General features: G+C 52.7%; 1 protein-coding gene across 4 annotated transcripts in view; it reads right to left on the bottom strand.

Annotated features, from left to right (window-relative positions):
• Positions 1-16,852, bottom strand: part of ASIC1 (acid sensing ion channel subunit 1) — a 133,355-nt gene extending 116,503 nt beyond the window's left edge. Inside the window, exons 1-5 of one of the 4 annotated variants that reach the window (XM_075902063.2) lie at positions 16,589-16,852; positions 6,498-6,615; positions 6,271-6,381; positions 5,440-5,834; positions 673-868 (exon numbers count right to left, since the gene is read on the bottom strand). In XM_075902063.2, coding sequence (XP_075758178.1) covers positions 673-868; positions 5,440-5,804 — 561 coding nt within the window. In that variant the 5' untranslated portion in view covers positions 5,805-5,834; positions 6,271-6,381; positions 6,498-6,615; positions 16,589-16,852. The remainder of the gene's footprint in view (positions 1-672; positions 869-5,439; positions 5,835-6,270; positions 6,382-6,497; positions 6,616-16,588) is intronic. The other 3 variants (XM_075902062.2, XM_075902067.2, XM_075902066.2) reach the window with 3 other exon arrangements.
• Positions 16,853-25,649: the final 8,797 nt, after the last annotated feature.

Genomic DNA, 25,649 nt, shown 5'->3' with positions numbered 1-25,649 from the left:
GGCCTGCATCCCCCCTGCCACCCATTCCCTTGGGAGGCAGGTTCCTGTAGGGAAAGAAACCCAGTCGCTTGTTGGCTCTCCGCCAGCAAGGAGACCCGACCCCGGGCTCAGCCTGCAGACTGGCCTGGGTTTTGGACTGTTTAACTACTAGACCGTTTGTTTGTTGCCCCACCCTAATCAAGGGCCTGGGCTAATAGACTGCTGCTCAGCTTACCCCAAAGGTACTGTGTGACTGTTTGGCTGTTGTCCCACCCTGAACAGGGCCGTGGTCTCCTGCTGACAGCCCTGCATATCTGTGTTGTTTGTTTATATTCATCCTTTGTCATTTGACCTAGTTTCTCACTTTTCATACGACTCCTTTTTTATGTTTAGACCATCTTAGAAGGTGGCCACAGAAATGTTCCTCACCAAGCGTCTGGGTAACATTTGCAGAGGGTGCCCACAAGCAGCACCCACCACAGACCTCCCCATAATGTCCCCTGCCAGTTCCTTTGTGCTCACAGCTGTGATCTTAGGCCCCAGCACGATCATGCCCAGCCACAATGTAAAGTCACCGGACACCCTCCTCTCAGGATACAAACCTAGATCAGAAAAGCAATGGCATGGTCCAGGTAGCTTTAGGCACAGCATCATTCAAAAGGACCAGGAGTAGAGGAGACCCACAGCACTTACCACTTTGAAGTCCTCTGGGTTGCATTCCTCTCCACGGAAGAAGCAAGACAGCAGCATCTCCCGGATATCATGCCCAGCACGATCATAAAACTCCAGCATGTTGAAGGGCTTTGGCTTGAAGTTCCGGAAGTTGGCCTTATCTTGTAGGATCTCCAGCTGCTTCTCATCAGCCATCTGGGTGTCTGGGATCTCATACCTGGGGAAACAGGGCACAGAGACTTTATCTTGGATGGCACGAGTCTCTCCCTAGCATCTACAGGTGCAACTTCCACTAAGCTAGTCTGTGCTCTCGGTGTCGCTGGTTACTTCAGAGGAGTTATTTCTGCATTGACACCAGTGATAGCAGGGCTGGCCCATTAGCATAAGTGGGAGCCATGTCTGTAATTGTAGGACAGAATGTAACCATGTATGACAGACCAACGCCCAGTGTCCAGGAACCCGCGGTACTGACATTACACTGGGTCTCCACTGCTGTAGAATAACACAGCACCTGGGAACCTTCATCATTGAAATACACGTGTGTGTCCCCGCTGCTACAGTCCAGGGCCTAGGCACAAAGGCTGAGTTTTGTGCTGATCCACACACGACATTCTAAGAACGTTATTTAACTGCATTGTCTGCACATTTGCAAACCATTTCCTCAGAACTATGAGTATCAGCCTACGACAATGCCCCTTGCCCCGAGCTGGGTGATTAGTCTGGGAAGGGCTTCCCAAGGGGTGCAGTCCATCACTGGCAGCATTTAAATCAAGCCAAGATGGTTTCTAAACGAGGCAAGGTCAAGCTAGATCTGTGTGGTCCGGCCGCCTGGCAGGTGGGCTGCAGCTTGAAGCTCAGCCCCCCTTCCCTCCACTCCCCGGCAGTGGAAAGCTCACACTGGTGCTCCAGCCCAGTGCTCCCCACAAAGGTGGAGTACCAGCGCTGGCTCCTTGCTGGGGTGGTGGTAGGGGAAGCCCTGAGCCTCGCGGGCCAGATCCAGTTTGCAGAGGGAGCAAGCGGCTCTGTATGCTGTCCTTCCTCCTCCCTCCAGCTGGGGGAATGGCTGCACAGGGAAGCAGCCTGGAGGCTTTCCTTGCTGCTTCCATTGGCTGGAATTGTGGCCAATGGGAGCAGGGGGGAGCACGAAGCCATCCTCTCCCCCATCCTCCTCATGCACCTCCACCATGCTCCTGCACTTTCCTTCCTGGCCACAGCCCACTCTCTGTCTGCTCCTGCACCTTCCCTCCCTCTCAGACTTCTCACCTCCCCCTGCCCCGCCCGCTCCTATTGGCCACAGGAGCGGGTGGGGCAGCTACCCCGCCCCCTGGGGCAAGGTGGATCTGGCAGCTACCATGCACCCTGGGGCAAGGTGGATCTGGCAGCTACCATGCACCCTGGGGCAAGGTGGTGGGGAGGGCAGCTCTGCACCCCTTGAAGAGGCAGGGCTGAGTGTCCTTAGCAGCACCAGGCCATGGCACTCACCCTCCTCCCCAGCCCTCCCAGCCTTGTGGAGTGGTACTCCGGCACTCCCATAGCAGTTCCAAGGCGCTCCAAGCCCCTGTGAATGGCTGGCCCCCAGGCAATTGCCCACTTTGTCCTCTGTCCGTGAGCCTGCCTGCACCCTACTTCCCGCCCAGACCCCACACCCCCCGCACCCATTTTGTCATCATGGGCGGCTGGCTGGTGGCCCATAGAAAGGTCTGCATTGAGCAGGGTGGGCCGCGGCCAGAGTTTGAGAACCACTGAGCTAGATGGTCACAGGGGTGGCAGGCCATGGCGCTGGACAAAATGTTGGGTGCTGGGGCTACTGTAGGGGCTGGGGGCGCTGGCAGCATGGGTGGCCTGGCCACGCGGGGGTGCTGGAGGTGGACTCTAGAGCACTTGGGAGGCTGACTCAGGCACTTGGGGCCAGGATCACACCCTGCTGGTTTCCACTGCTCTTTCCTTGTCCTAGCCCCAACCAGCAGGAGGAGCAGCAAGAAGGGAGGCAGAGCAGCCTGCCGGCTGCCAGCACATCAGCCGCCGCAGGGGCCCCGTGGGGCAGGAAGACACAAGTGCAAGCAAATACGCACTCCCTGCCGGCAGCTCAGGGGCGTGCTTGAGCGTCACAGGAGATACTGGCAGCCCGGAGCCAGGATTGTGTCCCCTCCGTGTTACAGGCTGGCAGCCTGGAGCCCTGGCCATGCAGAGCACACCTGCCATTGTATTGCAGAACCCACTGGCAGGAGAGCCCATGCCCAGCTGGGCCCCTCCTGGATCCAAGTCTCCCGGGAACGCCCGGGAACCGGAAATAAAGGGGAGCAGAAGGAATTGCAGAGCGTGCACGTTTAGTCTAAGCTCTGACTTGGGAACAGCTGCCCATCCACTGCACTTCTCCTCTCTGCATCTCGGAGCGGTGCATCGCCAGGCACTGAGACGGATGGGCAGGGGTCAACTGCTCACCACTGAAATGGAGCCAACCCGCTTTGGTCACAGGAAGCCAGGTCCCTGAGCTAGACGGACCTCGGCTCTGACCCCGCCTGGCCATTCTGATGCTCTCTGGGGCAGCGGAAGAGCTGCTGAACGGCTGCACAATAGGCCAGGCCAGGCAATGAGGAAGAAAATGACATTGGAGGGAGAAGGGGTTTTGGGGAGAGTGAGAGACACGGAAACTAACAATCAGAAATGTCAGTGGTCGGGGCACAGGCTTGTCCACAGCTCCCACACCCACCAGCACGGGAGCATCCCATGTAATCGGAGCCAGACAGCACAACACCCTGCTAGGGCTGTACTGGGGCACCAGCTCAGAGGGAAGGCTGCCCTCTACTGAATCACTGGCGCCTCTCCCTGCAGCTCTGGCGTGAGCCAGCCCCAGCTTGTACAGCCCGGCAGGCAAATACAGCTGCAGGCAAAACAGGTTCTGCCAGTCTACAGTGAGCCCTTCTCCATGACCCCTTGCTCCCCTCTTGTAACCCACTCACCCCAGCGGCACAACCTCTTTTCCTCAGCAGAGGGAAAGGTCTTTCCTCCGCTGCCTTGGGGCCAGAGTCTGCTCCCATTTGTATGGCCCCGTGAGTTTCCCCATTGACTCTAATGGGAGTGGGATGGGGCAGTTATCTGCATGTACTTGGATCTGCTTGAATGCCGACTGGGGGCTCACCCAGCAGCCACATGGGGCTTGTGTGCACAGTACAGCAAAGTGCACTCCCCAGGGGCTCTCTGGAAAGGGCTGTCGTGGGCTGCGCTCAGACTGCCCAGCACACTAACACGAACCCTTTAGACCGCACCCGCAGGGCAGCAGGAGCACAGCACAGTAGGGTGCTCTACAAATCAGCGTTGTGTCCCGCCATGTCGACAAGCCCTTCAGGGTTCATGTTTGGGCCTGTGTCGCACCCAGTGGCCTCAAGGATCTTACAGTAATAGCCAGAGTGCTATCCAAATGTCATCAGCTCATAGCAGTACAGGGCCTAGGACACGTGGATGAGCATTTCCGAGTCTATCCAGCAGAAGGCAATGCTGCAGGTGCTCATCCCCCGATCATTGACTGTCTCATTCCACAGTGACATGTGCACCGGTATCACTGGTGTTCATGGTCTCAGACATATTCCAGAGGGCAGCTACAGCAGCAGCCAGACCCATCAAAGAGCAGGAGCTGCTGTCAGTTTAGCATGGCCAGGACTTGTCACTGACAAGGGTGGGGAATCGGCATGGGGCAAATGCTTTATGGGATGAATCCACGGTGACCCATGGGCTCAGTACCCACAATCCTCGGGCACATGGACTGAATGCTAACATGGGAAGAGTGTAGAAGAGCCCTTGGGTCCCATAGTAATGTCTGGCAGAAGCACCCATGCGAGTCCTTTCCTACCCAGAGTGGGCATCCGGGCATTATATCATGGGTGCTTCCTCACTGTCCCATCCCCAGCTGGCCAAAGGGGTGCACGTCTCCTCAAAGTATAGATAAAACACTATTGCCATCAACCCAGCCACACCCTCGTGGTACCCTCCATCTGTCTGCACGTGCCCCTCCCCTGTGGCCAGAGACTCGCCAATATGTGAATGGCCACTTTGCTTTGCTGCAGGCTCCCATCCATGTGGGGGTGCTGGCGAGCAATCCATGCCACACCCGCCCCCAGCAAACCCACCAGGTCTACCAACTAAGCCCCATCGTGAGAAGCAGCGTGGTAATAGGATCACGTTGGGGCCCTGCTCTCTGTCTTGCCCTTTGTTGACAGATGCCAGGCCAGCTTCAGCTGTGGCTCTTGACTTCATTGGGGTTGTGCCCATCCGTGCCAGGGCCGTACTCACCCATCATTCCATCCATCACTTGCACAGAGGGCCCCACAGCTGCAGACATAGCTACTGAAGCTGCCCACAGGAGCACACCCCCTCCCCACAGCCATTCCCACAAGTGGCCTGTCTTCGTTCCCACGGGGACAGCTTGATTCTAGTGCTAGTGGTGGGGTGGGCATGAAAGTAACCCTGGCTATGAAAGTTATCCGGGGCACTCGGAGCAGACAGGCATGCCTTGCAAAGGGCACTGCTCCAGGTGCACGGCATGGGACTGCATAAGGCCTGGATGTCTCCAGGAGCGCGTACTGGGAGGGGTACATGTCCACATGGCGCACGGAGCCATGTGTAACTCCTGCAGGTGCACGGGTGTATCTCCAGTGCCAGAGCTGCCCCGTGCCCCGCTGGCTGCGTGCACAGACGGCAGCCCGTTCAGGTGCACGGCGCGGTGCTGTCCTATCTAGATGAGCAATGCTGAGCTCATGCAAAGCTCTTGGGCCGTGACTTCCCCGGACCCACCTGTTATTGAGCAGGGCGAGGAGCTCCCCAGCGTGGTACAGGTCGTTCTTTGTCACCCGGCTGAAGCGGAATTCATTGAGGTTGCAGAAGGTGACAGCGGGGAAGGTCAGCCTGGTTGTGGCCACTTCATCCAGCTTGGTGACGTGTGGGTAGAGGAAGTAGTACTGGATCCTCTCCGTGCAGACGTAAGCCAGCAGGGCCACAGAGCCCAGGAAGCAGAGAGTCCACATGATGCGCTTGAAGGAGAGCCTCTCGTAGGAGATGATGTGGGACAGGCCGTGCAGCGTGGAGCTGCTGGCAAAGGCCTGGATGCTGACTGGATGGCCATTCTCCACCTCCTCCTCGTCCACTTTCAGGTCCATCATAGTCAGGGCTGAGGTGCAGCGCAGGCCACTCTGTGAAGAATATAGGAGCTCATTACTCCCAGCGCAGCCACATGGACAAGCCAGCCTGGACGCTGATGCTCCTCCCAGGCTAAGGACCTCCGCAGGGACAGCAACGATGCCACCGGGGGCGAGGCAGTAATGAAAGGCGTGTTCCCCGTGGACTCAGCATCCCAGGAAATGGAGCGAACGATGGGAATCCTGGGAGGATGCTCCCAGCTGCCTCTGAGGGATTCTATCCCATGACCGGGGGGTTTAACACAGCCCCTCATATTTCTACATGCCTGCCACCCTGCCTCTGTCACGGTGATGTCCACACACCAAAGCTAGTGACCATTCTCCCCCAACCAACTCTTTCACCGGCTTATCAGATCCTCCCCCTTTCCTCTCCCCCTCCCCCCCAGCACTAGCATGTCAAGAAACAGATCAAAGAGACACGAATCCAAACCTGAAGGCAGGGTCAGTGTCCAGAGCTGGGTCCACACGGCTCCTGCAGGGCTGGTCCCAGCAGCAAAGAAGCCAGGTCCTTGCACATAGACCTGCCTCCACCTCTCCCCGTCTGGAGGAGAAGAAGGGAGCGAGGGAGACGCATGCACGGAAGGATGTGAGAGTCACAGAGACTGGCAGGTGGAGGAAAACCGGAAAAAGAAGGAGAGAAATAAAAATAACCCTCACCCCTCAAGTCCCTTCGGCGGGAGGGGGGCGATCCTGGGCGATCTGGGCTGCACCAAGGCACCGGTTCACTGCAGCTGCTCAGGGAAATCAGAGGCGATCATAGCTGGAAAGGAGGCAGCTGAAGGGAGAGAAGAGCAATTGAGAAAGCGAGCGAGCAGGCGTCTGTATCCCTGCCAAACACATGGATACCTCCCCTTGTGGCTATTCAGAAGCGTGTTATTCCTTCAGATGCATAATCCGCATGAATTCATTGTCTCCGTGCTGGTGGGGCCCAAATGGCGAGCGGACGGGTCCTGCAGGGGCTGATGGGGAGCTCAGCGCGAGGGAGCGAGGGAGAGAAAGACAGACCAGGGGAGAGGAGGAGGAGGTGGAGGAGGCGGAGGAGAGCGGCTCTGGAGGTACCGAGGCAGCGAGTGCAGTCTGGCTGTGCTGTACTGGCTGGCAGAAGCTGTTGATGCTGATGCCGTGTGCATGTGGAGAGTGTGTGTGAGGGACTCTCCCATCCCCCCGTGCTGTCTTAATCAATGCTCCACTCCTCTCGCAGCCGATGGCACCGCCTGCCACAAACACAGCATGTCCTAGTCGGGGACAATCCTGCCCTGGCCAAAGCCTGACCCCACTGATCTAATAGGTCATTGCCATCCTGTCCCTTCTAGGGTTCTCAATCGCAGTGTGATCCATTCATCCCCAACTTAGGGGCAGTGTCTGGTCTGTAACAGCAGCATTACTGTGCCCGGAGCCGTCTCTCTCCTTTGCTTCTCTTCAGTCTGAGCTGGATCAATGAGCCTAGAATAAGGAGGAACTGAATAGCCACTTGTCTCAGAACCTCTCTCCCCCCCGAAGGCTGGCAGGACAATGGTGAATCTCAGTGATTTATTTCTAGTCTCCCAAACTCTCTGCACTTTGTCATCACGTCCTCCAGTGCCAAGTGGGTGTAAAATGTTACCAGATCAGAATGAATATGCACATTGCACTCACAGCACGACAAGGGAAAGGGCAGGGAGTTTTAAACCCTCTTTTCTCCCTAGCTCTACAAGTTCAATCATTTCCCAGCCAAGCAATTCCACTTATTACCCCACCCCATTTTTCTATAGTTTGCAGAGCCTTGCAAGAGTCATGAAAATTCTCTCCCCCGCTCCAAAACCTGCAAATCTGCCCTGACCGTGAGGATGACAACAGAGAAATAAAACCCCAAAGACAGCTTTACTCAATCATAAACCATAGCACAGTAGAGATTTTCCCCAGCTGAGCCGCTGAGCGCAATTCTGCAGGCCAGGCAGAGTGGAGGTAGAGGAGCAGACTGGTGGCCCATGATTCCTGCCATCTGATTGCCCCGACGAAAGTGTGTGGGGCCCCTACAGCTCAACATTTCCATGTGCACACCCAGGAAATTGGGGGGCCTTTTGCCTTTCATCCGCTGCACCTTCCGATTTTTAAGTTCTCTCTCCTAGGCAGATATTTGGCTACTGAAAAGACACACACATTGTCCTTTCTCTCAGGGAGACTTGATTTTTATCCCTTCGGGTAGGTCTACACTAGCCCCCTAGTTCGATCTAGGGAGGCTAATGAGGGCGACTGAAATTGCCAATGAAGCTTCATTAGCATGTTCCTGGCTGGTCGCCGTTTTAGATATTGACTAGCCCTAAGTAACTGCCCGCGTCTACACGCGGCAGTGAAACGGGATTCTGAATTAAAGCCCTAACTCGAATTAGCTGGTATTCCTCCTGCAATGAGGTTTACCAGCTAATTCGATTTAGGACTTTAATTCGGAATCCTGTTTCACTGCCGCGTGTTCACGCGGGCAATTACTTCAGGCTAGTCAATTTCTAAAATGGCGACCGGCCGGGAACATGCTAATGAAGCGCGGGATATTTAAATCCCACACTTCATTTGCAATTTCAGTCACCCTCATTAGCCTCCCTAGATCGAACTGGGGGCTAGTGTAGACATACCCTTCCCGAGGATGCTCTTTTGGGGCCTATCCACACAAGAGAGAAAAGGTGCGTTTGTAGCCACATTGCCTAACATGGTAAAATCCACGTGTGGACAAGGCCATTGTAGTTTTAACGCTGTTAGTAAGTCATGGTAAATGCTAGCCCCTCCCTCCCCCACCGTCTCTTCCCAGTCTTCACCTCAGTCTACTTACACACAGAAACCACAAATGACCTTGCTTTCACAAAGATTTACCCCACATCAGTGACTACGTTAGCTACTGTGAGGCAAGATAACACCATGCCCTAAAGATTCACCCAAATCTTGGACAGAGCCTGTTGAAGAGTCATTGGCTAGCAGGTAGTAATGAGACCAAGGTTTTCATCCTGGAAACCTTGTATTCACACCAGCTGGTTTTCTCTCTCCCTCTCAGAGTCAGGGCTGTCAAGACAGGATGACCCACAAAATGAACAGTCAAATGCTAGGGGGTAATGAATGGGGGAAAGGGTTTAACAGAACTCTCCCAGGTCTACTTTCTGGCCATGGTTTGAATTCCCACAACCTTTGAAGAGAACGAACAAGCTGTAGTGGCACTGGTTTGATAGCAGCACTTGGTCAGAGGTGGAGAGTCAACACAAGACACGAGGAGACAGAAGGGGACATTCACCCCACCAATTTGAACATTGTTTTCATGACCCTGTGTTGTAATACACGAAATAAATGTGTGTGACTGTGGGTTCATATGTACATGTATATGCAACAACACACATGAAACTGTGTGCGCAATTTGCAAACCATGATACCACATTAATGTATACACTCAGGATTTGTGTGTGCAAATCCCTTCTTTGTACGTGGAGTAGCACACAATGGCATACACACTTTTACATTTTCCGTTGGGAAAATCTGCCCTATAAAATTCCCAGTTTTCATCCCTGGTGCATCAGTCTCCCTCTCTTGGAAATGATGGAGGCTCCCACCAGACAGGGACCAGAGATGTACAACCCCTGAAAAGGCGGGTGAAAAGCTGCACGTGCCATGTGATGCAGACTTCACCTTGGAGCTTTAAAAGCATCAATGGCACCTGCCCTGTTGCCCAAGGGCCAGAGCGCAGCTCCTGCCATGATCTGGCAGTACAAGAGGACTCCCAAGCCAAGTTAGCTTTTGCTCCATCCCACCTCCTGTCTCATCCCAGGGGCTCTGGCTGCGTAAGGCCATTGCACAGCTGTAACTGACTGATGAGTGGCTATTTCCCGGGAGTGTCAGTCACTGAAAGGGGATACATAAGGCTGCTGGCAAACGTCACCCGAAAACTTCATGTGGTGCTAGGTGCAACCGGCTCGTAGGCGATGAATAGCCCAGTGGTGCATCTGCATCTGCACAGTTCTAATTGGGTGCAACTCAAGGACTAGGTTCTGATTTATTCTAGGGATGTAAAATCCTATTTAATCAGTTAAATGTAACATTTAACCAGTTAACTGGTTAACCACTTAACCAGGGGCTGCTCCAGCTTGGCCAGGCCCACTGAGCTGTGGGCTGCTGTGGCCAGGCTGGGCCATGACCACTGTGGATGGAGGCTGCTCGGGTTGGGCCGGGTCCGCTGCACCGCATCGTGGGCACAGGGCTGCTCCGAACAGGCTGGGTGAACTGCTCTGCGAGTGAGGAGCTGCTGCAGCCCAGCCAGGCCTCTGGTTGACCTGTTACCAGTATGCATCACCTAGTAAGGTGATGCTTGTAGTAGGTCAGGATTTACTGTTGTGTTGTCCTGACAGGTCAAATACCCCATCAGTGATGATAACCAGTCAGTGTGCTCAGTGATGTGGACCGTGTTGACTTGCACAATTAGTCAGCACAGCAGACCCTGAGAGAGCCCCCAAAGACCACAAATCAGATAAGGATCAAAGGTGCCCAGCCAGGTTCATTGTTAAGCAAAGTACAGTCATAGTTGTCAGTAGACTCTTCTGAACCACTACATATATACACCCGTAACAATGGACTCAGCTCAGTCAGTGGGAGGTCCCACTGCCCCCTTGGCTGGATAAAAACTGTCCCCCCCAGGTTACTACCCTTTACCGCTACTTAGATACCACCCATCCCCCTGCACCTCGTGGTTCAATGGGAACATCTCTATCCGTCATGCTGTCATTTTAGACCCTTTCCTGAACCTGGGTCAGTATCTCTGGAGCATATGGGTACCAAGGTCTTTCTTAACGAACTGGTGGTACCATCCTTTTGGAATGCGCTTTCCACATATGACCAGGGCCAATTACCGTTTTACAGTCGGTACCTAGTACCAATGACTGTTCTACCCCAGGCCTATTACCAATTAGTGTTTTGCATGCTCAGCCCTGTTCGTGCCAAGTTCTGCGGGCAAGGGCCGGCCTCTTGCTCACAGTTTAGCTTTGCTTTATATTAGCCAAGTGTTGTCCATTGTTAGCTAGGCCTCAAACCAGGCCCATGCTACCTGGTCTTTTGTTTCAGGCTCTCATCTTACTACAATGCTTACTAGTTAATCGGTTAGGGTATGTCTACATTAGCCCCCTAGTTCAATCTAGGGAGGCTAATGAGGGTGACTGAAATTGCAAATGAAGCGCGGGATTTAACTATCCCACACTTCATTAGCATGTTCCCGGCTGGTCGCCATTTTAGAAATTGACTAGTCCGAAGTAACTGCTCGTGTCTACACACGGCAGTGAAACGGGATTCTGAATTAAAGCCCTAAATCGAATTAGCTGGTAAACCTCATTCCAGGAGGAATAACAGCTAATTCGAATTAGGGCTTTAATTCAGAATCCCGTTTCACTGCCGCGTGTAGACGCGGGCAGTTACTTCGGACTAGTCAATTTTTAAAATGGTGACCGGCAAGGAACATGCTAATGAAGCGCGGGATATTTAAATCCCACGCTTCATTTGCAATTTCGGTCGCCCTCATTAGCCTCCCTAGATCAAACTGGGGGCTATTGTAGACATGCCCTTACATCCCTAATGTATTACACCCTTTGCCGTTTGGAAGCTGGCTATTTTGGGGCCAAAGGGCCTGGTTTTCCTCTTTCACTTCTGACAATTTGATTGTCTTCAATGGAGTGTAACTGGTGGGCACTGGGGAATCAGACCCCTTCCCTCTCCTTACAGCTGTAACCCAGCAGCCAGGACTCAGCATTGAGAGCAGCTGGGACCATAGGTATGGCAGCACATTTCATTAGGGTGTGCACTCAAATAATTTTTTTTAAATGTACTGTTTGACCCCCATTAGCCGCACCCCGACCTCTGTTAACCACGCCCCTGACTCCCGTTCGCTACGCCTCTGGAGGTAACACTCTCGGGGCAAGATGGACACATGACCAGAAGTAAAAGGTGTCATGTGACCCCCCTCTAAGGACTTTTCCCACCATCCTCCTACCAACAGGGATTAGTTTGGCCCATATCAAACCCCTCTCATGCAACTATCCTGCAATTACATTAACCCAATGGCTACGTCTAGACTGGCAAGATTTTCCGGAAATGCTTTTAACGGAAAAGTTTTCCGTTAAAAGCATTTTCGGAACAGAGCATCTAGATTGGCACGGACGCTTTTCCACAAAAGCAATCTAGACGCGCTTTTCCGCAAAAAAGCCCCGATCGCCATTTTCGCAATCGGGGCTTTTTTGCTGAAAACAAAATCGGAGCTGTCTACACTGGCCCTTTTGCGCAAAAGTTTTGCGCAAAAGGACTTTTGCCCGAACGGGAGCAGCATAGTATTTCCGCAAGAACACTGACAATCTTACATGAGATCATCAATGCTTTTGCGGAAATTCAAGCGGCCAGTGTAGACAGCTGGCAAGTTTTTCCCGGAAAAGCGGCTGATTTTCCGGAAAAACTGGCCAGTCTAGACACAGCCAATGTGTGTGACATTAACTCCGGGGTGGAGAGGCTGGGGAAGTGTTCTCTCTAAGAGTTTCCTCCTATGAGCAGAATGAATTTTGTGTTGTGCACCAGTACTGAGTTCATGTGACTTGTTTGGATGTGTCACTGTGGCACCCAAGTTATTAATAATTATCTTATAAACCTCTACCTTTTCCCTCTGCTGCCATGTCTCCTCCCCTTGCTCCATCAGCTCCCCTGGTGCCTGCTGCCCTCCAGCCCCTCATCCTCCTCTGCTGTCCTGACTCCTGCCCTTCTCACTGCCCTCAGCCCTCCTGAGACCTGCCCCCCTCCACCAGCCCTTCTCTCCTCACTGTGCCCACTCCTCCAGTAGCCCCACTCTGATCATGTGAGCTACCCCTCCTCATCCCCTCTTCTAACACCTCCCTCTACACACCTGGCCTGCCTCTCTCCTCTGGTGCTGGTCCCTCTGCTTCACCCCCCAGTATCCCCTAGCACCTGCACCTTCCCTTAGCCCTGCACCCTCCTGGTGCCTCCCCCTTCCCTCACTGTCCCTGCCCCCTTTTCCCCTGATTCCCCCTCGTCCCTCTCTGGAGTCCCCCCCTACATTAGGGGGTGATCCCTGGGGGCTGCTGATGGGTTCAGTGGCTTCCATGAGTAACCCCACTGCTGGGGCCACTAAGACCCGTCACAAGAGAGGCCCAGGGTGTTCTCCAGCTGTCTCGTGCAGGCTGCCCCAGAGGGCCCAGGTTGGGGGGTCTTGCCAATTAACCTCATACATCAGACAGTATCCAGTGTTTCTGGCCATATGGTTTCAGAGCAAGACCCTCTCACTGGGACACATTAAGCAGGCCCAGATGGCTGCCAGGGAGTGTACGTATCTGTGAACTGGAGACATGGACATTGCCCGTCAGGGAGGGGAAAAGAGCAACAATTTTTCTTGGCTGGGGGCAACTGCAAGGAGTAGCCTTTTTGCCCTCTTGCAGGAGCCTACTTTCTGATCTGCCTGGGGGATTTTAACCCTCCCCCGACTCTCCCTCACTCCTGCCCCAGGGAATCTACCCTCTCAGGGTGCAGGTTTATCCTGCCCTCCCTCAACCCAGCCTCAGGCAGAGGTGCCGAGGGAGGATGCCCATGTGTCCCCCCCCCCCCCTCCCCCCGAGCCTGCAAATGCAGGCAGGGACTGGAAGGGGTTAAAGCCCCACCTCTCTGCCTGCTCCCACCCCGGCCCCGCCCCGCCAGCTCCGGACAGTGCTAGTGGCTGGGCTGTTTCCTCCCTGCCTCCCTCTCCTGCTTCTGCATTCAGAGCCAGATTCCCTTGAATTATCCACCCCTGCTGGAGCCTCTTCCCGAAACTTTCGGGCAGCGGGCAGGGCCTCGCCTGCCATGAGTCCGCCCCTGCCAGGCAGCCTCCCCGGCCCGGCACTGCTGGCCCACGGGCTCTACGCCTCCTGCACCGCCCCCTGCATCTGGGCTCTGCGCGGCGTCCAGGAGCGGCTTGCAGGGTTTATCCCCCTCCTCCTCCAGCAGCCTCCAGCCGGCCCATCTGCCATGCACGCCTGTGGCTGGGACTCAGCATTAGTTTTGAGCACCAGGAGGGAGTTTCCTCAGCTCTGGAAATTTGTTTCTCCCTCCTGATCTGACAAAGTCTTGAGTTTGCTGAATGTCAAGGCACTCTGCGCTTTGCTCAGGTTTTGTCTGGGGATTCAGTAGAGGAGCCAGGCCCTCAGCTCAAGGCAGTTGGGAATTTCGTTACTGAATAGCTCATATTTACAACACAGCTTCACATGTCTTGCATCTTCCAACCAGGAGTCTCACTGCCCTTGCCAGATTCCACGAGACCAGAAAGCATCATACCACTTTGCAAACCAGCACACAGTGATGCTATACGATTTACCCTAAGGGCAGATAGCAGGGGCCCGGCTTCCTAAGCTCTGCACTAGCCCCTTGAATCTGCTTTCTAAACTGGAAACTATTGTTTTAGACAAGAAAAAAAGAATGCAGACCACTCTATCCAAGCAACAGCTGAGCTCAGCTGATGAAATGCAGGAGTGTGCAGAAGAAAGAGGCTTCTTTGTGAGCAACAGAAATCATGGATTAAAAAAAAAAAATCTATTTATGGATGTAGAAGCATTAAAACTTTTACTGTAGAATCTCAGCCTGTTCTTTGCTGAATATCAGAGGGGTAGCCGTGTTAGTCTGAATCTGCAAAAGCGGCGAGGAGTCCTGTGGCACCGTATAGACTAACTGAAGTGTTGGAGCATAAGCTTTCGTGGGCAAAGAACCCACTTCATCAGATGCATGTGACGAAGTGGGTCTTTGGCCATGAAAGCTTATGCTCCAACACTTAAGTTACCGTATAAGGTGCCACAGGACTCCTCGCCGCTTCTTTGCTGAAGTCAGCGGAGCCAGCGAAAAGAGCCCCAACAGCAGGACATGTTTTAACAGAGTCAATTTGCATATGGGATAAATAGCAGGATACAGCCAAGCCCACCATTTCAGACACTAACCCTGCTCCTTCTCACTCAAGTTTCTGTGAGCCAAGGTCCCCTGAGACCCTTGGCTAAGTCTCTCTGCCAGGTGCTCATCTCTGGACAAGATTAGTAACTACTGTCCTGCTCTCAAGCCACCCACAGCGCCTCATAGAATCCTAGTGTTGGAAGAGACCTCAGGAGTCATCGAGCCCAAAGCAGGACCAACCCCAACTAAATCATCCCAGCCAGGGTTTTGTCAAGCCGAGACTTAAAAACCTCTAGGGATGGAGATTCCACCACCTCCCTAGGGAACCTATTACAGTGCTGCACCCCCCCCCCAGTAAAGTAGTTTTTCCTAATATCCAACCTCGACCTCCCCACTGCAACTGTCTCCTCCTCCCTTCCCCTTCAAATCCTTCCTGTCCTCTTTCACTAAGGCTGTGTCCAGACTCAGGGGTTTTTTCGGGAAAAGTAGCCTTTTTCCGAAAAAACTTCCCCTGCGTCCAGACTCAAGCCGCGTTCTTTCGAAATTAAATCGAAAGAACGCGGCTTTTCTTTCGATGGCGGTAAACCTCATTTCACGAGGAAGAACGCCTTCTTTCGAAAGTTCCTCTTTCGAAAGAAGGCGTTCTTCAATGTAAATAGGGCTTCTTCGAAAGAGAGCATCCAGACTCACTGGATGCTTTCTTTCGAAAAAGCAAGCCGCTTTTTCGAAAGTTCAACGTGCAGTCTAGATGCTCTCTTTCGAAAGAGGCTTGCAGTCTAGACATAGCCTAAGAGTATCAGAGGGGTCGCCGTGGAAGTCTATAACTTTAAAAAAAAAAAAAAAAAAAAGGAATAGTCCTGTAGCACACTAGAGACTAACAAATTTTTATATATTCCCTCAGATGTGAGTGGAGAAAAAAGGGAAAACTTCCCAGAAAAAGCAGGGAGAGTGAGAGGGGAAAAAAAACAACCACCTGTCCATAGTAATGCTGGTGCTAATGAGGCTGTAAATGTCCCGTACTTAGCTTCTGACGTCATTTGGGTGCTGAATATAACAGCCCATCATGTCTTTGTTCAGGCCATGCCAGATTGTGGAATATGCAAATTTGACACTGTTTCCTTCTGTAGCTGGTTCCTGAAATTCCTTTGTAGGACACTTACAAACTTGGCCTCATTAGCACCGGCACTGCAGTTGACAGGTTTTTTTCTCTCTCTCCCCCTTCTTTTTCTGTTACAGATTGGGAGGGTTCCCCTTTTTTTCCTCCATTCTCATCTGAGGAAGTGGGTTGTGCCCACCAAAGCTCTTGTATTTTGTTAGTCTCTAATGAGCTACAGGACTACTCATTGTCTTTGATGAAGTTCTTCAAGGCAGGTCCCACCGTGTGTTTGTGCCTGTCCCATACTCAACACAAAGGGGTACTAACTGGCCTCCTGGGTTGCAGCTTCAGTGGAGATACCAAGGGCCAAATGGGCCTGTCAAGGGGTACACCCTTGGCATGGGGTACGCCCCCCCTCTAAGGTCTCGTTACCCCCATTTGGGCCCCTTAATCAGGGCCTACATGGTACTAACCATCCCAACACAAAGTCCAGGCCCCTCTATCAGGGCAGATACGGTACTCCTAGTCTCAATACAATGTCCCAGCCCCTCTATCAGGGCAGATACAGTACCAGAGGCCCAGCCCTGGGAAAAGCCTCTCCTGGCCGGGGGTGATTGCCCAGGGTGCAGAAAAGGGTGGTAGGGGGACCCAGGCCCTCCCTCTCCACCAGGTCCCAGCACAGGGCCCTTTAGATAGGGACTGTTGCTCCTGCCTGCTCGGTAGGAATCCAGCCGATACTCACCGAGCTGTGATAGCAACCCCTTGCCCTGGGCTGCTTCCTACCACCCTGGTACCCCGATAGTCTGTCTGCCTTGATGTCTGTCCTTACTGGGGTTAGGGCTGTAGGTGATCCGGTCCCTCAGGCAGGGTTGGCTGCTGGCTCTTCTCCCAGAGTCCAATGCTGGCTCTCTCTCTCCGGCCTCAGCTGCTGCAGGAACACCAGGATTGCTGCCTGTACCCTTCTACCCTCCAGCTGCTGCGCAGCTGCCTCTCTCTCTCTCTGCAGGGCTCCCTCTGCATTTATACTCTGGCTCTGCTGGGAGCAGGCCCAGCAGGACTGGAGGGGTGGGGCTTTTTCAGCCAGCTGGGCCTGGGCTACTCCCAGCCCTTCAGTGCGGGGCCTGGTCCTCCCGTCACAGGGACATAGAGACTCATCTCCCTTCATACTCAGAGGCTGTGTCTAGACTGGCCACTTTTTCCAGAAAATCAGCCGCTTTTCCGGAAAAACTTGCCAGCTGTCTACACTGGCCGCTTGAATTTCCACAAAAACACTGACCATCTCATGTAAGATTGTCAGTGCTTTTGCGGAAATGCTATGCTGCTCCCGTTCGGGCAAAAGTCTTTTCCCGAAAAACTTTTGCGCAAAAGGGCCAGTGTAGACAGCAGAGATTTGTTTTCCGCAAAAAAGCCCCGATCGTGAAAATGGCGATTGGGGCTTTTTTGCAGAAAAGCGCGTCTAGATTGGCCACGGACGCTTTTGCGGAAAAGCATCCTGCCAATCTAGACGCGCTTTTCCGAAAATGCTTTTAACGGAAAACTTTTCCGTTAAAAGCATTTCTGGAAAATCACGCCAGTGTAGACGTAGCCAGAGGGACTTCTCTGTCTAACGCCGGAGGTGCATTGGCAGGGAAAGCTTGCCCTGGCAAAGGCCGTGCTGCAGCAACCACAGAGGGTTCAGTGTCCAGGGCAGGAAATTGGGAACCTTTCCTTGGTGCACAAGTCACAGCCTTTCAAGAAGACACATTCTTTTGTGCTACATCCTGAGCTGGTGTAAATCAACATTGCTCCAGCGAGGTCTGTGGGGCCACACTGATTTACGCTAGCTGGAGATTTGGCCCATAACCTGGAAATTTAAGATTTCAAAGCAGTTTTCAAACCCTTCTTTTGTGAGTCTGCTAAAAAGTGATGTCACTGTTTGCAGATGCTTTTACCTTCTCCTGCTCCAGTTTGCACATTGGCTAAGCAGGAGAGCTGACAGGTCCGTGTTGATCGCTGTCTCTGTGTTAGGGTTTCTAATGGAAATTCAGAGGCGAACGCACCACAAAGAGAACATCTTTTCTCCTCTACTCTCTTGCTGGTTTTAACTGTCATATTTATTTTTTACAAACGAGCCAATCTCTGCTGTATTTTTATCGACAGTCAATTCACCAACGGTGAAGCTGAAGAACTTGGACATGTGTTGTTTGAGACATCTGAGCATATGTGCAATGCTTGCGTGCTCTTTCCCCCTTCTGTGTGGATTCTGAGCTGCTCATCTGTGTGGTATAGACCCTACGTTGGAACATAGGAATGGCCACACTGGGTCAGACCAAAGGTCCATCTAGCCAGTGTCCTGACTGCTGACAGTGGCCAACGCCAGGTGCCCCAGAGGGAATGAATGGAACAGATAATCATCAAGAGAATCATCCCCTGTTGCCGATTCCCAGCTTCTGACAAACAGAGGCTAGGGACACCATCTCTGCCCACCCTGACTAATAGCCATTGATGGGCTAATCCTTTTCCAAATCCTGGACTTCACAAAGCCCTGTGGCAAGGAGTTCCACAGGCTGACTGTGCGCTGTGTAGCTAACAGAAAATCTTCTTCACATCAAGTGGTCAGTGCCTCTGCTTTTGTAGCAGGTTCTCTCCCCATTGCTGCCATGAACCTCCAGGAGCCATTTTGGGAGTGCCAGGAGTCCTTCCCTCAACCTGACCAGCCTCTGACAATCCTTCGGGCCTCACACACAGTAAGTGGGACTTTAGCAACATGGAACGGCATCACACCGCCCCCTCAAAGATATCTTTCCCTTCCTAGGGAGAAGGACAATTGGGGCTTTTCCCTAAAGGGAAGGAGACCAGCTGCCTCAGGGAAGTGGCGCTGTCAGGAGCTCCCTCCAGCTGGGGACGTCAGACCCTTGCTCAGGGGAGGGGGATGCTTCCAGAAGGGCACCCCCATTCGGCGGAAAATGCCATCCCTGAAGAGAACAGCACATAAAGGTATGGAGAAGACTAGTCCTTCCTCAGCCACTCCCAGCAGACGGAGTAGGCCTAACTAGGCCTCCACCTCACCCCTGCTCTGCTGCCTTAAGGTATTAGACCTGCTCTTTAAAGGGCCCAAAATAGCTAAAAGACCCAGGCTGAAGGCTGTGATTAACAATAGCACTCCTGTGGCGTAATGGGGCTCTTATTAATGAGATTAACACTTGCCTGTACAGGACCCAGAACCTCTCAGGGGGTGATCTGAGACTGGGATGAGCTCCTGCAAGAATGAAGAACCAACCCAGAGCTCACCACCTTCCGCTCCAGGAGCAAAGCACATTTCCTTGACCTGAGCCACATTTAATCCACATAGGAACAGGTGTATTTCTTTCTTTTTTTTTTTAAAGACACACTGCCAGAGAAGGCAGTCATGCTTCTTCCTCTAGGGAGAGGAGGGGAGAACAAACCACCCATGACAGTGGTGTGTCCTGTGGCTTAGCACTGCCTGAAGGCATCAGACTCAACGGTGAGGAGCACCGTGTAGGAAACCTACACAGAATGGAACCAAACAGAATTCTCTTCAGACTCTCACTGCCGCAGGCAGGCAGAGCGGATCCAATTAACAGGAAAAGAGTAATCAAGAAAAGGTGTTAATGTGCCAAACGGTGATTAGGGCTCTTAGCACTGTTCTTAGGAAGTGAGTGTGCCCACACAAGCGGGTGGGGAGGGGGGCACTGAGGCAAGGGGGAAGGCTTCTGGCTAAAAGCCTGTGAGGTAATGCAGGAGACTTCCATGGGTGTGTGGCATCCGTGCTGGAACTAGGAGTGTGTGGGGCGGGAGGGGGGAGATGTGTGTTCTGCAGCACCCCCTGGCCTGAAGTGGTTTCCATTATATCCAGGGTTTACAGTTTGGTGCAATAGCTGTCAGCACCCCCACTATACAAATTGCTCCAGCATCCCTGACATATGGTTCCAATTCCTTCCTCTAGCAGTTGTGCGGATTGAGGCAACCTCCAGGCTCTAGCCCTCGGGTCCATCCCCCACTCGTCTTTCTGGCCATTTAGGCAATTCAGGTCTGAGTGGGAGCCCCCATGTCCTCACCTCCAAGCTGCAGCCCTGCTTTATCTTTGATGGGAGTGGGAGAGGCCGGTCACCAGGCAGGGCTCCTTCCAGACTCCAAAATATACATGGCTATATCCAGGCTCTTTCAAAGAGGTTTCTCCCACAATAGAAGCAAGCGAACAAACAAAAGTATTAGCGTATGAGGACAGAAGCTTTCATGAGCAACAATCTGAGGAAGTTTCTGCCCTAATACCCTAATAAATGTCTTGCAGCCCCTGAAGCTATGTCTAGACTGCAGAGTTTTTGCGCAAAAACTCGTGGAGCATCCACACCTCAAGTGTGTTTTTGCGCAAGAAAATTGACAGAACAGAGGGGTTTTTGCACAAGAGTTATTCCTCTTTCTACAAGGAATAACTCCTTTCTGTGCAAGAGCTCTTTCACAAAAAGGGGTGTGTGGACAGGGAACTGCCTCTTTTTGTGCAAAAAACTCCTATAGAAAAAAACACAGGTTCCCTGGTGACCATTCTGTGACTAGCAATCAGAGCTTTCTTTCGAGAGTGTCCATGCAGTCTGGACGCTCTCTTGTGCAAAAGCGCATCGCTTTTTCGATGCACTTTTGCAGTGTGGACACTCTTGCACAAGAAGTTTTTGCAGAAGATCTCTTCCGCAAAAAGCTTCTTGCGCAAGAAGCCTGCAGTGTAGACGTAGCCTGAGAGACTCACAAAACATGTAGACAGTATCATGAGCTTCCGTGGGCAGAACCCGCTTCTGAAGAACTTCTGAAGAAGTGGGCTGTGCCCACAAAGGCGCCTGATACTGTCTACATGCTTTGTGAGTCTCTAAGGGGCTGCAAGACTATTGGTTGTTTTTTTAAGGTTTTCCAGTTATAGACTAACGCAACTCCCCCTCTGAAACCTAATAAAGGTGTTAGTCTTTAAAGTGCCATCGGACTCTTTGTTTTTGCTGAAACAGATGAATGCGGCTGCCAGAAAAAAAACAGTCCTTTAGTTCAGCCCTGACTTTCAGGGTTCAGACCCACCTCTCTGAGGAGCCTCTGGCAGTTTCCAAGTTTTGACCAACTTTTCAGCCTCAGAGCTGTCTCTTTCCTTTGCCTCAGGGAAAGGAAAGGCTCCGCTGGAGCCTTTCCCACACAAACACAACCTATCCCAAACAACTCCTCCTTTTTTGCCCCCCTAGCAGTCCAGGTGTAGCCTGGTTCCTTTGAATTGGCTGGATTGGACTCATATGCTCTGCTCCAGGGGAGCTGGCCCTAGTCTATCCCCAAGGATCAACTGCCCTTGGACATGGCTCCAGATACATGAGGTCTCTGCCGGGGCTCAGCACGACTGTTACCTGTTGTGATGATCACCTGTTGTGTTTACTCCATCTGGGGCTTCTGGCATTGGCCACTGTCAGCGGACAAGATGCTGGGCTAGATGGACCATTGGTAGGGGCCAGTTCAGCCATTTTTATGTAATTCTTCAGTGGGCAGGCTAAGGTCCTCTATCCTCCCAGAGTGACACTCCTCTGCTTTATGTGGGCTGGAAGCGGTCGCCAAAGGGGGAGGTCTCAGACTACCACCCCCATCTCAGTGGAACACCTTGTGAGGTCGGATGGTTCCCCCCTCCCCAGTGTCACAAAGGGCCACAATGAGGTAGCAACAGAGCCTTTGCCAGGCTGGTATCAGCAGAGATGCCACAACGCAGTGGGTGTGAGCGACCGTCTCAGGCTCTTTGAAGACTCAAGAAGATGTGACTGCGTCAGTTACACTGGAGTCACACCTGCAGTGGTTCCCCTCCCAACCATGAGGGCTAGCAAGAGATTTTTTTTGGAAGGAATGTTTAGATCATGTCACCCTCACGTGACAGGATCCTACACACATGCCCATTGTGACTGTGACATAACAGGCTTCATTGTTACTCTCCCTGAAGAGCTCCTGAAGTGCACACCCTAAACCCTCACTCTGAACTGTTCCCTAGGTACTCACCCTACAAAAACGCTCTCAGTGTTCCTCGCACATCACTGCCCCCCCCATGCTATCCCCAAACAGCACCTGGGGGGTGACACGATGCCTTCCTCCTGGAAAGTTCATGCAAAAGTCCTCCCTAAGTAAACTTACCTCAGGTGCTCACAGTTTTCCTGGGCCTCACTCAAACCTGCTCTTCAGGTGCTCATAGTACACCACTCCACACTAAAGAACTCCTCCAAAACAGTTCTGCAGGTGCACAGTCTAACCTGCCTGCCATAGCTTCATCCTGTACCACAGCTGGAGGCTCGTTCTTAACTATTCCTAAGTGCTCTCCAGCAAATTCTCCTCAGTAGCTCCAGATTAAGGCAGTCTGGGGCACAAAGGAAGCCCTCACAAGGGGATGTGTCTGTCTCTGCTCTCGCATCTTGGGCCTGTCCTGCTTGTAGTAGTACGGCCAAAAGCCCCACAATTACTCCACTGCGACTCAGCCAGTTTGCACCTTTCGCAGTGCTGGTGTCATGCGACTTAGGCAAACCAGCCTGGCTTCGCTCAGATCAGTGTTTCCCAATTTTATTTGGCTGAGGAACCCTTTTCAGCTTTTCAAAATTTCAAGGAACCCCTAGCTTTGTCAAAAAAAAAAAAAAAAAAAAAAAGCGGGGGGCGGGGGAGGAGAAAGGGACTTACCAATTCATGAAATTCACATTCCTTCCCCAAGACCCCCCTCCCATCTCCCTTCTGTGAGGCCTCATCCGCTCTGTTCCCCTCCTCTCCATCACTTGCTCTCCCCAGCCCTTATACCTGTCTCAACCTAATGAGAGTGAGGTGTGGGGTGGGAATGAGGGATTTGGGTGTGGGAAGGGGTGAGAAGTACAAGCTCTGGGAGGGAATTTGGATGCAGGAGAAGGGGCTGTTGGCTCGGGGAGGGGGCTCTAGGCTGGGGAGTGTTGGGTTCAGGTGGAAGGTTGGGGTGCTGAGCAAGCCAGGGCTCGTGGATGTGAGGGTGCAGGAGTTTGGGCTGGATATGTGAGAGACTCAGGGCAAGGAGGCTGTGAGTATGATGGGCTCAGGACACAGATTTGTGATGTGTGGATGGTGGAGGAATGTTGTGGCAGAAGACTGAGGATGTGGGATGCAGGAGTGTGGGGATGTAAGAGGCTCAGGACAGGGGGTTCCAGTATATGATAGGCTCAGATTTGGGGTCAGGTGGTGCAGGAGTGTTATGATGATGCAGTGAAATGGGGGTTTGGTCCCAATTGGGGGCTTGTTGCCAAGGCTTCATTTTTAAATAAAATATTATGTCAAACTCAAAAGGTTTTAGCATTGTCTTTATTTATGAGAGGGGTGAGGAACCTGTTTTGAGTCAAGGGTCACTGACCCACAGAAAAGTCAGTTGGGGCCACACAAGTGAGATGCAAAAAAACAAAAAAAAGCTCCTCCAAAAAAACCCCAAGCATCACTAATGTGGTCTGAAATGTGCTGGTGGGGGTAGGGGACAGAGTGCTAGTGGGGGTTGGGGCTGGGGAGAAGGTGCTGCTGGGTGGAAGGATGCTGGCTCAGGTGGCGGGGTGCTGGGGCAAGGTGCTGGGACAGGCAGGTGGCAGGGTGCTGGGGTCAGGGACATGGTCCTGCTGGGCACTAGGGTGACTGGCAGGGTGCTGCTGGGTGCTAGAGTGGATGGCAGCGTGCTGGGGCTGGGGCCAAGGCCAGGGTGGTGCTGAGTCCTGGGGTGTGAGGCAAGGTGCTGGGGCCAGGGCAGTGCTAGGGTGGATGGCAGGGCTGCCAAGGAGCAGGATAGGGATGGGGTGCAGGATCTGGGAGGAAGCTGGGGTGTGGAAGGGGACAAGGTCTGGGTAGGTGCAGACCAGATAGGTAGGGTGCAGAAGCAGGCTGGATGTCGGGTGTCTGGCTACGAGGGAGGGTGCAAGGAGGGGACTTGGGTAGGAGTTGGACCTCCCTGATCTGGCACCCTCTAGACCTGACTGGTCCCAGATGAGGAATGTTTGGACCAGGGGAGGTAATTTCAGGGCTCCTGGTCCCCCACCTTCCCCACTAGGCTTCTTTGCACCTTTATCCCCTGCAACCAAACTAAGCTGCCCACCCCTGCTGGTTCCCTGCACTTCCCCCAAAACCATCCCCCACAATCCAAGCTCCAGCTCCAGCTCCAGCTCCAAATATTGCGGGAGCATGAGCACCACAAGCCCACACAACTCTCCGCCCACGCCTCTGCTGGCTAGCCGGCTCTCTCTCTCTCTCTCTTTCAGAGGGGGTGGGGGAGCGCCGGCTCTTCGCGGAACCCCTCGTTTTGCTCCGCGGAACCCTGGGGTTCCGTGGAGCACCAGTTGGGAAACACTGGCTCAGATCATGTCTTCAACAGGGAGGGATAGACACATAATTTTAAAAGAAGAAAGCTGAGATGCTAACATTAGAGACAGGCCCTAGATATGTCCTCACTATATCCACTCCCCTAATGAGCTTCCCACTGTCTGATGTAGCCCTTTGCCCCATTCCTCATTCTCTTACAAGTTCACATCCCGATGAAGTCCCATACCTCACTCCCCGACTGTGCTGACACTCTGGTCTGTCCAAAACACAAGTATAAACATATCCCGTAAACATACTTACTATAAACTGGACTGTCCTAAAAACTTAGCAATGGTTCAAATGAGGAAAACACATGCACAGAGATGCCTCCCTTCTGTTGCACCCCAGGTCCTGGGACACAGACCGGAAAGAACAGACATTATCTGTGTGGACAAAATCTCTCTTGAGAGAGCTGGGAACCCAAGCGGAGTCCTGGACAGATTCCACCCATGCAGGAAAATCTTCAGCGGCTGGACGTACCAGACCCAAGAGAATCCCTGTGAGGGAGATGCCAGAGAGGTGTGAAAAAAAGCCTCCTCCCAACCCTGTCAAGGAATTCTCTCAGTTTTCTACCTCGAGGCCGCCCCTCCAGTAAGTGCAGTAGCAGGTGCTAACACAGAGCAGAGGGGCTGTAAACACTGGTGACCTGCCTGCACTTGCTCTCCAGAGTTGCTTTTTGGATAAATCTTCCAGTCTAGTGCATTGAAGGGCAAGGGGGCTGTAGTAGGTTCATGCTTACCCAAGAGTAACCTGGTTTGCTCCCCCATAAGAGCTGACTACTGTGAATAATTAACAGAGACCTTCCTTTAGTGCAGGGGTGACACCCCCCTGCCTTTTAGTGCTTAAGGTGAAGGGTTCAAGCCCTGTTGAGGACCTAGAGGCTATGGCTACACTGCTGGGTGGTTTTTTTTTTTCAGAAGAAGATATGCAAATCACGCTCGCATTTGCATATCTTCTTCCGATTCTTTTTGTGGAGAGTGGTTATAAAGCAGAAGGGTGCTCACCCTCATCCAACAGCCAACTGCCTGGATGCCTTTACAAAACGGCATGGTGTGCAGACGAGGGACGCTCCTAGAGAAAGGTGTTCTGCTTTCATTAAGCCAAAGCGAGGGGCACCTGCTGAGTCTGACTGAAGAAACATGGGCCCAGTTTTCTTTCCAACAGCACCAGAGTTTTCACTACTTGAACGGATGATGGTTTGAATTTCCAAAGAGATTGGAATGTGATCTGGGCCTGAGGAGGAGGACAGAGATCTTTCTTCTAAGGGGCAAGAGACCAGGCAAGCTGTCTAAATGTTAAGCCAACATTCAGGAAAATATTTCCTGGAGGAAGTATCGGCAGGGGTACTGTCCGTGCTGGGCAGATCTGGCTCGTTCAGCTGCAGTCAGGATGCATTAGGGTCAAGAGCCAGAGAGCAAGATGAACGAGAGAAAGGAGACGAGAGAACAAGAAGT

This window comes from Pelodiscus sinensis, chromosome 31 (assembly GCF_052426305.1).
Source record: "Pelodiscus sinensis isolate ZL-2025 chromosome 31, ASM5242630v1, whole genome shotgun sequence".
Lineage (NCBI taxonomy): Eukaryota > Metazoa > Chordata > Testudines > Trionychidae > Pelodiscus > Pelodiscus sinensis.
The sequence above is the reverse complement of the archived record's forward strand: the minus strand, read 5'-3'. Positions and strand labels throughout refer to the sequence as shown.